Source organism: Orycteropus afer, unplaced genomic scaffold, assembly GCF_000298275.1.
Source record: "Orycteropus afer afer isolate SDZICR_OR568_19922 unplaced genomic scaffold, OryAfe1.0 scaffold00798, whole genome shotgun sequence".
NCBI lineage: Eukaryota > Metazoa > Chordata > Mammalia > Tubulidentata > Orycteropodidae > Orycteropus > Orycteropus afer.
The window spans coordinates 549,262-564,364 of record NW_006922385.1 but is presented as its reverse complement, the minus strand read 5'-3'; the positions used below and the strand labels follow the sequence as shown (position 1 = coordinate 564,364).

At 34.2% G+C, this 15,103-nt stretch overlaps 1 protein-coding gene across 1 annotated transcript in view; it reads left to right on the top strand.

Moving 5' to 3' along the window:
- LOC103211805 (kelch-like protein 1) overlaps positions 1 to 15,103 on the top strand; it is a 499,593-nt gene that overhangs the window by 187,272 nt on the left and 297,218 nt on the right. The window contains exon 4 of the mRNA XM_007957787.2: positions 12,486 to 12,698. Within this exon, the coding sequence (XP_007955978.1) occupies positions 12,486 to 12,698 (213 nt within the window). The remainder of the gene's footprint in view (positions 1 to 12,485; positions 12,699 to 15,103) is intronic.

The following is a 15,103-nucleotide window of genomic DNA, read 5'->3' as shown; positions in this document are numbered from 1 at the left end:
GGCTTTCTGTAGTCTAGAAAAGGCACCTGATTTAAATATGAACTTGATTGTTGTTGTTGTTGTTATGTGCCATCGAGTCGGCCCCGACTCATAGCAACCCCTCCTTGGGTTTCCGAGGCAGTATCACTACAGAAGTAGTTTGCCCAAGCTTCCTTCCAAGGAGAGGCTGGTGAGTTTGAACCACCAGCTTTCTGGTTAACAATCAAGTGCCCTAGGCACTATGCTACCAGAGCTCCAACTTGATTAGATAATATTAATATAGTGTTATTGTTAGGTGCCACAGAGTCAGATCTGACTCATAACAAACCTATGTATAGCAAATTGAAAAACTGCCCAGTCCTGTGTCATCCTCACAATCTTTGCTGTACTTGAATCCATGTCATAGTTGCTATGTCAATATTTCTTTTTGAGGATTGTGCTAGTTAAGGTTGTGTGTCAACTTGGCTAGGCCTGGTTTTGAGTGGTTGGGTGACTGGATATGGTATTCCCATGATGAGAGTGGTAATCAGCTCCATGGTGGAATCTACTGTGAGCAGCTGAGTGGCTGTCTTAGGGATATATTCTGCTTCTAGTATTTAAGGTGAAGCTTTGAGAAAGGTCTCTAGTGTCTTAGCACATCTGGATCCTGCACTTGGCAAAGTCATCAGTAAGCAGCCTACCATGTTGTATCCCAATCTTGAGACTGTTTCTGGACTTGAACTAGTAGTCTGCTATATTGCTTGATAATTTTGGCAATATGTCACTTTCCTTGTTTGCCTTGGGTTTGTCAACCTCAATAACCAACAGCTGTCTGAGTCAAGTGAAACCTCCAACTTCACTGGGATAGGAGCAAGAGTCAGAGCTGAAACCCAAGATTGAAGGCCCTTCACCCAGCCCCTAGAACCAGCACTATGAACTTGGACTCTTAAACTTCTAAACTGTAAGAGATTAAATCCCTATTTGTGATAAAAATCACCCACCTCTGGTATTTTCTGTTAGAGCGGCAATAGATAACCACAGCAAAGGAATTCCCCTTTTTTTGATGACCCTCTAACTTAGCAAGGATGACATTAATATTCTATGGATCAAATAACTAAATATACTTATTCCCTTATTCAATTTATAAAATATATTAATATATTGACTTCCTTGAGGGAAAAGCCATGTCCTTTCAACCTTATGTTTACACTCCTTAATAGACTGTTCAGCATATTTAGATGTGTGGTGAAGTTGAGTTGACTACTAAATCTAGTTGAGGTTTACATTTCATCCATCAACTTTGTCCATACATCTTTGGTTGACAAGCATGGTAAACTGATGAAAGGTAGGCTGATTGTGATAAGCATAGTTCTAAAGATGCTCCTTATCTTTGTTGTTGTTATGTGCTGTCGAGTCAGCCCCGACTCATAGCGACCCCTCCTTGGGTTTCCGAGGCAGTATCACTACGGAAGTAGGATTGCCCAACCTTCCTTCCAAGGAGTGGCTGGTGGGTTGGAACCGCCAGCCTTCTGGTTAGCAGTCAAGTGCTTTAGCCACTATACTACCAGAGCTCCTGCTCCTTATCTAGATAACCTATTTATTTAAGCAAACACTGGAAGGTACTTATAGTGATAACCTACCTATAGGCTCTGTAGAAGAAAGGCCTGGCAAACTTCTTCCCTAAAGATTACAGCCAAGAATATTCTATCAGGATGTTCTACTCTGTACTAAATAGTTTTGTCATAAGTTGGAGGCCAGCTTGAAAGTAGTAAACAACAATGAGATTTTTATATTGTATCTCCCTGGCATAGCCATGTATATATCCTGTGTGTCATATCAACTTTAATTTGTTCACAGTATTCCTTGATTCTTTCTCTTCCTTGTTAGTTTTATTTATAAAATATAGTAGGCATGTAATTATGTTTACTACCAGCTTCATCTATATGTTGTATGTAACATTGTATGTTGTAATGCAATTAGTGATCCTTTTATTTGCTGTGAGATAAAGTAATGATGTGCACTAAATAATTATTTGGAAACCTTGAGGAATATTTATTATATATTTGTGTGACTACCATGATTTTCCTTCTTAATCCTTTTTTTATTCCATAGAATAAATGCTCATTAATTTCCATTTCAAGTTTTTCTTGGGAGGAATTTTATAGCTTGCTTTTGATATTTATTTACAATTTTTGACAATGGTTGCATTTATGTCTCCTGTTTTAAAGTTTTAAAATAAATATGAGATTTTGTTATGGTGGTTGTAAGCAAACTAGTAAATTAGTCCAGCCCAGAAGGGAAATAGCCTAAATCCTTTTATTAAGCAATAAATACATGCAAAATGATAATTAAAATTTTACATGCTTCTGTAGAGGCCGTTTAGACTTTAAGATTGCAAAATTGTAATGCATTCTTTGTTGGAGACTGTTAATGCTATTTTGCACTGCAAAATAATCCACTTGGTTATGTAAGTAACTTTCATACTCACTTCTTTCACCTCTATGTATACTTTTATCCTAAATGTCTGGTTATTTCAGATTGTGTATATACTAGACACCTCTGAAGGATCATTAATGATTCTAAACATAAAGAAGAAAAAGGTATACAAATCTAAGTTGACAAAACAGTCTTCTTTGGTCCCAAACCGAGGGAAAAAAAATGTTTTCACTTAGGATAAAGGGTAAACTTTCAAATTTCTGTAAGCATAAAATGAGCACTACCTGCTAAAATACACATTCTTGTAGATTAATGTAAATTCTTACAATTTTTTGCCAGATGTCTTGGCAGGGAAAACAGAAATATTATCTTTCATTTAAATTTTCTTCATCCACCTACATTGTAGAGCATCCTTATTTTTATGCTTTCATCATGCATTGTAACTCCATTATGAAAAAGGTTTATGTGATTGAGTGTCCTGTATGCTTTGCTGCAATGAAAAGAAACAGCTTTGAAAAATAGGTAAACTACTGTCTCATGATTTAATTGGTGGTGGTGTCATTTCTCCTGGGGGCTGACACAACCATACGGCACTCATAAGGACTGCACAGAGATTTTCATTTTCCTTTTAACCATCCCAGCTGCTGCTGTTCTCAATCATTTCTATAAGATACTGAAAAGAAACTTGGCAAATATTGACCTGGAGCAATTTATGAAAGAGGGGCTACTAAGGAGCTAATGTGCCTAATATTTAAAATTGCAAAAATAGATACTACCGCTGTAACTGTACACATGATGCTACATAGTTTACAAAGCAGTTGTCATATAGCAGAGGAGGGAGCTACATTTCTGTTGACAAAAAAAAATTGAAGTAGACTTGTTTTGCTGACTGATCTATTTTTTATTTTAATATTTTTAGCAATGGTCTTAGAAAGAATAAGGCCCTTCTTCCTGGGAAATCATGACTGGGGCATATCACATTTAGGACATGGTTTCAATCCCTTTTACTCAAAAGTCATTACTTTTTTCCACTATAGTATCTGTCTCATCTTATCTCTTTGGTAACATTTTATCATAAAACTCTTCCAGGCAAGGCATCATATATTTTCAAAGGACTTAATATAACAAATGTAGCTTTTCTCCCATGTGATAACCTTGAAAGATAGTCACCAGAGAATATTTCAGATACAACATTCAGTTTTGGAATTAATAGAAAATGCTCTGTTACTTTAATGAAGACTCTGATATTTTTCTGGGAAAAATTACTACCCATCTAGACATAAGTACTTACTGGTGGTAAACAACTAATAAATAAAACAAGCAGTCTTTCATATTTATTGTTGTTGTTTTTGTTGTGTGTTATTTAGTTGATTCTAACCCATAGCAACCCAATGTAACAGAGAAGAACTGCCCCATTGGGTTTCCTATACTGCAAACTTTATAGGAACAGAATGCCAGGCCTTTTCTCCCACGTGGTGGGTGGTAGGTTTGACTAACCTTTTGGCTAACAACCCAGTGCTTAACCATTATACTACCAGAGCTCCTTTCATTCAGGTTGGTTTGTCAAATTTAAATCAAAGTAGCTTCACTGCAGTTGAGGGAAATTTGGAAGCAAAATATATTTAGACTTCTTGAAGAGTCTAATTTCTTAATAACACTGTTCCAAAACTAGATAGAGCATGCAAAATTCAAGATTTCACATGTGGGTTACATATATCAGTATTTCCCAGTTAATGAAAGGGAGCCAAGAGAGAATAACTAGGTACTGTACCCCTTTTGAAGTATAAAGAAAAATATACCATATGACAAAGAGTAACAGAAGCAGCAAAAGGAAGAAAGTAATTTTGATTCACAGATTTTTTTGTTTGTTTATGCTTAGACTCTTCATTCCATAAATGGAATTTGATCAAATGCAGAGAAATGAGATAATATTCAGCAACCAGGTTATAAAGGGTGTGGCTGGTTGCCCAGACAACCAGACAGGGTTACAGAAAATGAGTTAGTGTAGAGAAAGAAAAAAGACCATCTTGGAGCAGGAGTTGATGTCTGACCAATCATTCCTACCTATAATGACACTACTAACTATCCTGTGGTGGCAAGTTGTGGTATACAAAATCTTGAGAGATTTAAATCATATTTATATACTTTACATGTCAACAAATTTGTGTGTTTTTAATCTATATAGTGATTTAGTTCTAACATTCAATCTCTTCATAATTTTAAAATCCCAACTACACACATATGATAAAAAAAAAAAAAAAAAAAAAAAACCTCATTGCCATGGAGTCAGATCCCTTGGGTTTACAAGGTAGTATCACTACGGAAGTAGATCGCCTTATCTTCCTTTCAAGGAGTGGCTGGTGGGTTTAAACAACCAACCTCTGGTTAGCAGTCAAATGCCTTAGACACTATGATAGTGTTATATTAACATACAGATATCCCCTGTAGCTATCCATTCTGTATAATGCTATTATTGAGGAAGGACTTAACATATAGTTAGAAAACTTAAAGATATTATATTCCATATTCATTTCCTAAAAAGCAATGGCAAAATTGACAAGAAACAGAAAATCACTGTTAAATTTGTATACATTGATCTCTGAACATTTTCTTTCTTTCTTTTTTTAATTATCTGACTAATGTTAATTGCATAAGTATGTAAAATGAAGTGATTGAAATGATGATTTTATACAGTGATTGCTTCTTATTTTTCTTTGCCTTTAGTAAAAAAATACCTTTGGGGAAGATAAAAATGGATGTAATTTGCAATATGCTGTTATTGTTAGGCGTTGTTGAGTCAGCTACAACTCAGTGACACCTTGTAAAAAAGAACAAAATATTGCCCTATTCTACACCATCCTCACAATCCTTGCTAAACTTCAATCTATCTTTGCAGCTACTCTGTCAGTTCATCTTGTTGTCAATGTAAAGTCTGTGAAATAAGTGTTAGTTTATTTCTTATTTTTTTATTTGTTTATATTTCTGAAGAAATGAGAAAAGGAATGCAAGTATTTCTGGGAAAATTCAGTTAAGAATGAATCTTCTAATATTTTTCTCTGACTTCAAAGAAGAACATGCATTAGAAATTGAAGAATGGTGGTCTCTTAACCTTTAAAAGAGATAAGGGAGAAAAAATATGAATCCTCAAGTATTTGAAAAGCTAATGAATATAATAGTAATTGATTTAACTTAAAATTAATGTTAGAAAATTATAAGAAGACAGATCATATTTTACTTCAAAATTAAGGGAAAAAAAAAGAAAAGAAATATTCAACAATGATATGGGCCTTCTTATGAGGCAATAGGCTTCTCATCACCAATACTAATCACTGGGTAGTCATTACACAGAAAAATAAATACAAGTGGTGTAATTAAATTAAATGACTTCTAAGATTACTTCTAATTTTAGATTATGTTTACATAACAGTTATTATCATTTTAGATCCATGTTACATGATAATGTAAGAATTGGACCAGATGACAGCAACTTCCCTTTAGAAATATAAGAATGTATGATTTCATAATATATGTTTTCTTGTCTCAGAAATGGTTATTCTAGAGGGAAAAGATTAATATCTCCTAACTTGAATCTCGCCTTTCTTTCCCTTATTCCACTCCCATCTTCATTCCTTGAACTCATTAAGTCCCCCGTTTTTTCTCTTAGCATGTAGCATTTATTTCTCTCTTGTGGCATCATATTGTTCTCTTTTTAGAGAGTGAATATCTAGACAAGAACTTTTCTCTCTTTTTTTCTCTATATTCCTAGTACTGAGCACATACTAAGTATACAGCAAGCAATCAGTAAAATTTTATTTACTATTTAGAAAAATATCAAACTACAGAAAATAAAAAACAAAGGCATATTTTACAGTTAGCATTAGGAGGCTGATATGAAGGTTAAGCGTTAGATGCAGAATAATAATAGCTAACTCTTATATAATGTTTATTTAATTTAATTTAATATGCCAGGCACTTCTCTAACCATATTAATTTAAATCAATTATCACAAGAGTACAATAAACATGATGCTTTTTATATCCCTATTCACAGATTAGAAACTAAGGCAATGAGAGCTTAGAGACTTCCTTAATGTCACTCAGCTAGTGACTCCAGGGTTGGGATCCAAATCCTGGCCAACTCTCCAAAGTCAGTGCTCATAACCACAACGCTGTACTGTGGAACTCAGAAATATCAAGAACCAGGATGCATACACATGGCATAGGTTAAAGCAAGACAAGGACTCCAAATTAGATGGACAAAGGTGAAGTAGGAGGACATTAACCAAAAGATAGATAACTCAATGTTGTTATTGTTGTTGTTATGTGCGTCAAGTTGGACACAATTTATAGTGACCCTCCTTGGTTTCCAGGGCAGTATCACTATGGAAGTAGATTACCCAACCTTCCTTCTCAGAGGACTGGTTGGCAGTCAAGTGCCTTAGGCACTAAGCTCCCAGAGCTCCCAGATAACTCAATAGGAAGTGTCAAAGATTTAAAGGCAAGGGACTATATTACTAATTTTCTATTACCTTTGCCCTCTGCATTTTCATCTGTAAAATACCAAAGTGTGACTCTTTTCTGAGGTTGCGTTCAAGAGTTCAAACATCAGTTTTGACGTATTGTTGTTATTGTAGTTTTGTGCCCTCAAGTTGGACCTACTCACAGTGACCCCTCCTTGGGTTTCAGAGGCAGTATCACTACGGAAGTAGATTGCCCAACCTTCCTTCCAAGGAGTGGTTGGTGGGTTTGAACCACCAGACTTCTGGTTAGCAGTCAAATGCCTTAGGCACCAGCCACCAAAATTCAGGCAAAGAAAATAATTCAAACCCAGAAAAACTGGTTTACAAACTGAGATGGTAAGAGTATTGACAATAATATGTCTGTGAAGCTACTTCAAGAGAGCTGTCACAAGAAGCTGTTGATAACTAAGGAAAGATGTCCCACCCCTCTGTTTTTAAAGAATATTTAGGGTCTAGAAGTATTAGAAAAAAATACATGTAAGGAAGATTGATGCCGACAGTGACCTTTTTTTTTTTTTTTTTAATGTCTCTCATCTTCCGTTATGTCATGGGGAACGTAATATCTCTTAAAAGCATTCTTTAAAAGAAATAGTAAATGATTGGAAATAATTACCATAATTACTTAGATTTGTGTGATGACTTTTAATAAAATTTCTTTTATTTCCTCTTATGATATAATAGAAAGAACACTGCTTCAGAATTCAGATGCAGATTTTAGTTTTACTCTTGACAAGAGTGGAATGATGTATAAATCATTAAACTCTGAACATTTATTCAAAAAATGTTTAAAATTTAGATATTAAAATCCTATAACTTTAGATCAAACATTTGCATTATTTACACTAACATAATAAACCTCAAGCAAGGGATGCCTGAGAAGCCTAATTTTAGGCCCTCCTTCTACTTTTCTATTTGTTTGGCCACATGAGCATTCTACAAATTTATCTTTCTTGTCAATGAACTTTTTCGATGAACATGCAGATAATTTTCATCTCACATATTGCCTTTGGTGGGTTAGGATCAAGACAGAGATTCTGTGGTGACTCTGGTAAAGGATAAAAATCCTCCTGTAACACTTAGGACAGTGATTGGATGTCCTACAAACTGGCCGCTGGCTATAAAGTATGAAATGATATGATGTCATTCTTACCTTTGTACCCTTTCACAGAAGAAAGGATTCTTTGACTTAACCATAATATTATATGATTTGATTTTGCTTTAGTAGTTGCTGCTAATGAAGTACAGAAGATTAAAGTTTGTATTAATTACTGGCACATTAATATAATATTAAATATAGTTTAATATACATGCATAAACACCCACACACAAATTGCCATCAAGTCAATTCTGACTCATAGTGACCATCATTGGGTTTAAAAAGTTATAAATCTTTACAGAAGTAGATTGCCTTATCTTCCTTCCACAAAGCAGCTGATGGGTTTGAACTGCCAACCTTCTGGTTGGAAGCCAAATACCTTATCCATGATGCCATCCAAGCTTCATAAAATGTAAAGTTCAAACTAAATCAGTAACAAATATCTGATTACTGAAAGGACTTTACTTTTATTCCTCTTGATCTGATGTTACAGTTAATTTTTGGCTAACTTATTAAATGACGTAGAAAAAAAGATGTTTCCAACAGAATTTTAATTAGAGTGCTACATTATTGTTATGATCACCTATAGGGAAATAAACAATAATAATGTAAGGAACAACAGGAAATGAATATTGCAAAACATATTTCTACTAAATTCAGGAAATAATTAAACATAAAAAGTTAGGAAAATTCCATGTATTTTAGAATAAATTTAAAATGGAAATGTTCATAGCTAGCAAAATTATTGTAAATGTCAAAGTAGCAAAAGTGTATAAAGTGGGGGTTTTAGATTGTATTTCTATAATTTATAAGAATTATTGTGCCTTATGAACAGGCAACTTGTACTTGGTGTCAAAATATCTTTATAAATATCTTTATACAATGATATGTATGTTTATAAAAGGTGTATATATATATATGTGTGTGTGTGTGTGTGTGTGTGTGTATTGTAAAGACCAAAAAGTTTGAGTAAAAGTTCAGAAATCCATGATATGTAAAGAAAAAATAAAATAATTCTATGTGAGCAAGAATGAAAGACCCAATTATAACTAATAATAGTTTCCCAATATCCCGTTTGATTACAGCAGTTTTTACAAACAACTTTGCTTGCTCTCAAAAGATTGAGTATGATTTACAAGGAATATAAATTATAGGAATAAACAGTATATTACATATGGTTTGTAAAAGGATCTAATATTAAATGAAACTATTATCAGAACTGTCTAAAAAAGAAATCAAACTACAAAAGTCTATAGACTTTCTACCAGATGGATTTCAATTTCACTGTAAGTTTTCTAGTGTCCAAATAAAAAGAGAAATCGTATCAATTTCATAATTTAAAACATCCATGATAAAAGCAAACCAATTTACTCAGGAGAAGTACAATTATTGCTACTACTAAAACTTGAAAGAAATTTCTCCCTGGGGTCAACCTAAATAGGACATTGTAAAATATAATGAAATAATGCCTTGAACAATATCTTTATGATAGACACCACTAAGAGTTTCATAAAGTTTTTTTTTATGATATCATTCAATATACACTGACTGTCCAACTACACAATTCCATGTGTAGTTTAATAGAGGCATAGATTTTAGTAGTTGGAAAAATAGACAAAAAAACTTTCAAAGATTCATCAGAAATATCTTTATCTTAGTGTAGCTGTTTAGATAAATTTGGTGGCACTAGCTTTCTCTGAACACTCAGTTTGCACATTCAATAAACAGATATTGGCTAACTAATTTATGTGGAGTCTACGTGGTACAAATCGTTAAGAGCTCATCTACTTACCAAAAGGTTGCTGGTTCAAACACAACCAGAGGTACTTCAATACCTACTTCCAGAAAGTCATAATAACTAAAAAGCCTATGGCCCAGAAGTTCCCTGAAATACAGGGAATTGTGTTGAGTCTTTATCTGCTTGATGGCAACTGGTATAATTTATATAGCAATGTATTAGACACAGAGAATAAAAATAATAATAAAAATAATTTCCTGGTAATCAAGTATTCTGTGTTGGCAGTTAAGTGTAAATAAATATATAAATGACTTGAAACTAAGTTAAAGTTAATGTCCTTTTGTGAAAGATGAGGACATTTCAGCTCCAAGGAGACAATCATAAAGTGAATCAGATTTCTCTTCAGAATATAGGTTTCAATCTGTTCTAACATACAGATTAATAGGCACTTTCTGAATGTTCCACTCTGGTTTAGTGTAGTCACTGTGCCTTTATACTGGAGGAGTACTATTCTCAACACACATTTTATCCTAGAAACAACAACAACAACAGCAGCAACAACAAGAACAACAACAACAACAACAACAAAACAGACAGCCAAAAGTCATCCCATTAGGAATTTTACCACATCTATGGCTTTAGAATTATAGTCTGAGAAGCCTTAGGTATATCTTCCTTGAAGCTGTCTCAAGAGTTAAGAGTAGTGGAGCAGACTCCATAGCTGTCTTTCTGCCTTTTCTAACCACGCTTTAGCCACAGAAGATTCTGTTTAAAATGTAAGAATTATTTTCAAGTGGGCTTGGTCCAAGTCATGGTCTTCTCAATCTCTTCTGATGCTTATGAAAGATACAATTGAATAAAAAGTCAGAAGAAGAATGGATACATTCAGCTTGAGTGGCATTGAAGAGTAATGAATATACCGTGGACTGCCAAAAAAAACAAACAAAACAGTTCTTGCATAACCACAACCAGAATGTTCCTTGGAAGCTTTGACTTGCTTAATTGGGACTCGTCATCAGGAAAAGGACATCATATTTGGCAAAGTAGAGTGTTAGCAAAAATGGGGGAAATCCTCAATTTCATGGATTCACCATCAACAATGTATTCAAACATCCCTCTGAGCATAAAGTTGATACAGAAATCGGCACTTTTTTTTTTTTTTCTGTTATACACAAGGTATTCATAAGTTGGAGCTGATTTAATGGTAACTAGCAATAAAAACTTTAAAAAAATATTTGAAAAATAATAGAATACTATAACATCTTTCACACTTTATTTTTTTCTCTACAAAAGATCATCAATGTAGCTATTCAATAAACACATACTCTGTGCCTGCTATATTCCAGAATTTATGCCAGGAGCTAAATATACAAAGTTAAATATGTTAAGGGTTTGTCTCAAGTACCTTACAGTTTGTGATAAAATATTCTTGGTAATCAAAATTTAAGCTCAGTTTGGTAGCTACTTAGCAGAAGTATTCACACCACACATGGAGAGTCGACAGAGGAGATGTAGCTAGAGCAGCTGGGAATGAAGAGAGGGCTCAGTATGTAAGAGGTGGTCCTTGAATTGAGTCTGGACAAGTAACAAGAAATAGGAAAAGAAGATGGATAAAGGCCATTTAAAATAATGGAATGAATGAAGGAGGACATGCCAAACAGCATGATAAAGTGAAAGAAATTTTTGTGACTGAAATTCAACTAAGAGAAAAAATGAAGTATTAGAAGAAAGAAGAGAGCAGATTCTGAGGAGCTAGAGAACTTAAACAAGAAGTTTGAACCAAAAGACAACGGGACATAAAAACAAAACAGAACAAAGGAAACAAAACTTCAAAGTAAGGCCATGATCACATTTCGGTGTGAAAAATATCATTCTGACATCATCATAGAAGATACAATCAAGAAGCTAAAGACAGAGACAGGTAGAGTAATTTGGAGGGTATGGCAGTAATGTGGAAAAGAAGAAATAGGAATCCGAATTAATCCAGAGAAATGATGAGACGACAGGAGATAAAAAAGATAAGAGAGTGCAACATGTGGGATTTTGTGACCTCTGTGGCCTAATTTGAGCAGCTCTGCTGGAATTGTGGTTAAGACATTGGGCTGCTAACCAGAAGGTTGGCAGTGTGAACCCACCAGCAACTCTGTGGAAGAAAGATGAGGCAGTCAGTTTATATAATGATTTGTAGCCTTGGAAACCATCTGAGAAAGTTCTACTCTGACCTATAGGGGTGCTATGAGTCAGAATCAAATGGCAGTGGGTTTTGGTTTTAGTTATAGCCTAACTTTCGTGTTTTTCCATTTTGAATCAACGGTGATGTGTCATATCATGTGACTTTTCTCTATATAATTTTACTCCCACTTTCTTGTGCATATATATGTAGTCAATCTTTTAATAATTTGAAATGTGATTCCTTTCATAGTCACCAAATCTTACATACCAGGCCACTTGAAACTTGAACATTTAATCACTTAGTACATTCTGCCTGCATAACAAGGCTCAGCATTATAATCCTGAAGTTGTTACAAGATCTGTGCTGTCTCAGATACATTTACACTTCAATTACAATTACAATGCTTTCATCTTAACAGCTTCCAGTTTCTAGAGGATTAAATCTCAAGGATTATGTTACAATGAGAACAAAGGTTACTGACTACATTTCTCATTTCTTTCTGAGATACTTTACCAGCTAAATAAAAGTGAAACAGAATTTATGCCAAGATGTTTTCTCCCTGCAGGAAAACATAATGGAAGTTATCAGAAATCAAGAGTTTTTACTCCTTCCAGCTGAGGAACTTCATAAACTCCTAGCCAGTGATGATGTTAATGTTCCTGATGAAGAAACCATCTTTCATGCATTAATGATGTGGGTCAAGTACGACACACAGAGGAGATGCAATGACCTAAGTATGCTTCTTGCCTTTATAAGACTACCACTGCTTCCACCACAGGTAATTACATGTAACTCTCTTTTAACAGCTATGATCTACAGAAAAATATGAAAAGTAGGCATCACAATCCACTTTTGATTTTTATTCATATATGGTTTCTGTTTTAATCCATTAATATTTTTAAGGTAAATCTGATGGTGGAAATGATCAATCATGGCTCTGAATCCTATCTCTGCCACTTATTGAATCCTAGTCACTTACATGACAATGAGAATATCATTTTCTCTGATGTTCAATTTCTTCATCTATGCACTGAAGTATACTGACACACAAAAGTATTATGAGGATAAAAATAGATAATATACCTAAAGCACTTTATCCCAACAAGTATGCAGAAGATTAATAAAATAGATACACATACATATATATGTATATGTATATATGTGTGTGTATACATATATAATAGGAGTCAAATTGACTCTAGGGCAGTGATGTATATATAATTTCAGTTATTAATTCCTTGTTTCTTTTTATTTGAAAATACTTAATTTGACCTAAAATGAAATAATGATTGTTCTTTGATCAAAAGGCATATTATGTGGTCATCTGGGAATACTTCTTAAAGCTCAATGCATGATGTTTCAAACAGTTATAGAGAGAGTATCTTATTCAATGATTATGAGTTATGAGATGATATCAGCTACCAGTTGGAAATGTGCTATCTTTTATAATTGGAGCAAAGAAGATCCCAGATACTACATAATCTAGTCACCTCATTTTACGGGTATAAGTTGGCACAGGGAAATTGAATAAGAGCGCCAAGTTCTCTCAGCTAATGAGAGGAAGAGTTCCTAGTTCCCCATGATTCCAATAGTTGTGTCTTTAAACTAACTTGTATTGCAAATTATCTATGTGCTTGTCAAACTCTCCAAAAATAAACTTTAAGGAAATTTTAATCCCTGAAATGATAAGTAAACTTGTATTTGTACTTATTTTATGGTGTGTGGAGAGCCTAGGCATGGGGAAAGAGGGACTATAACACTAATCAGATTCTTCATTTGGATGCAAACCATTGCCAAAAGGTTAATTAATCCTTATATTACTAATATTGTAAAAATAGGGAATTAGAAAATTGGGTAAGAGCAGTATCAAGTGTGAAGTGGTAATAACATGTGAAAATACTATATTTATGTTGTATATTATAATTTGAAAATTAAAATCTTCTATGTTATGGAAGAGGGGGTGTAGATATTAGCATGATTTCTATATGTACCCAGATGGAGAATCTCTGGAATGGATGGATGAATTTGTCTTTCACTGTGTCAGGATAGGAAACCATTGAAGATCATGAGGCTGGCAAAAACAAAATAAAACAAACACTCATTAGTGAAGCAGAGTGGGAAAAAAATGAAGCTTTATAAATAAATAATACTATAATTGTACTTGGCTCCTTAGCTTATAAGGCAGAAGGTAAAAGTTATGAAGATCTGCCTATAAAAGTTATATGGGCTTATCCTAAAACCAGGATCTGAAAATAAGGAAGACAAACATGCATTTAGGTGACTGAACAAATAATAAAGTGTGCTGTCAAGCACTGGATTTTTCTGAATCTTCCATCTTGAATTTTTAAGACAGATATTCCAGAACCTGAAAATCTTCCCTCAGTGTCTTTATTTGATCATGACATATCTCTTACTGTCCATCCATTTTAGCTGTTTGTTGAAATGTGTGAAGTCATGGAGTTGAATTGGTGCTCAAAAATCATTACAAATAGAAGTACACATTCCACAGCAGGGCAAGAATGTGACTGTTGTGCAATTGCAGTGTGTGATGGATTGTCTCTGTGCTTACTTCTATTGCTCAATGTACTTAGTAACACCAACACGATTTATACTTGTTCATGGTTAATCTTTTCCTCATACCTTCTTCCTCTACTTAACTGTCATCCCAAATGGGGAGATGCTTCTAACTATACATCTTATAATAAATTGTTTCATAAGAAATCAGATGTATGTCCAAACACTTATTTGCTCTTAAGGCTACTTATTACACATGAGGTTTTCATTATTATTAATTCAGCTGGTTTACCTTGCTTGTTAGGATGTTAGGTGCCATCCACTTGGTTCCACCTGATCATGAACCTGTGCACAACAGAACAGAGCACTGCCTGGCCCTGCACGATCCACACAAGGTTTGCTGTGCTTGAGCCATTGCTGCAGCCACTGTGCCTATCCATTTCATTGAGAATCTTCCTCTTTCTCTCTGACCCTCTCCTTATCAACAAAGATATGCTTCTCCAGAGAAAGGTCCTTCATGATAACATGACCAAAGTACAAAAGTGGAAGTCTCACCATGCTGGTTTCAAAGGAGCACTCTGGCTGTACTTATTCCAAGAAGCTCTTCTGGCAGTCTGTGGTATATTCAACATTCTTTGTCAGGGCAAAGAATGTTAAGAAAAAAAAAAA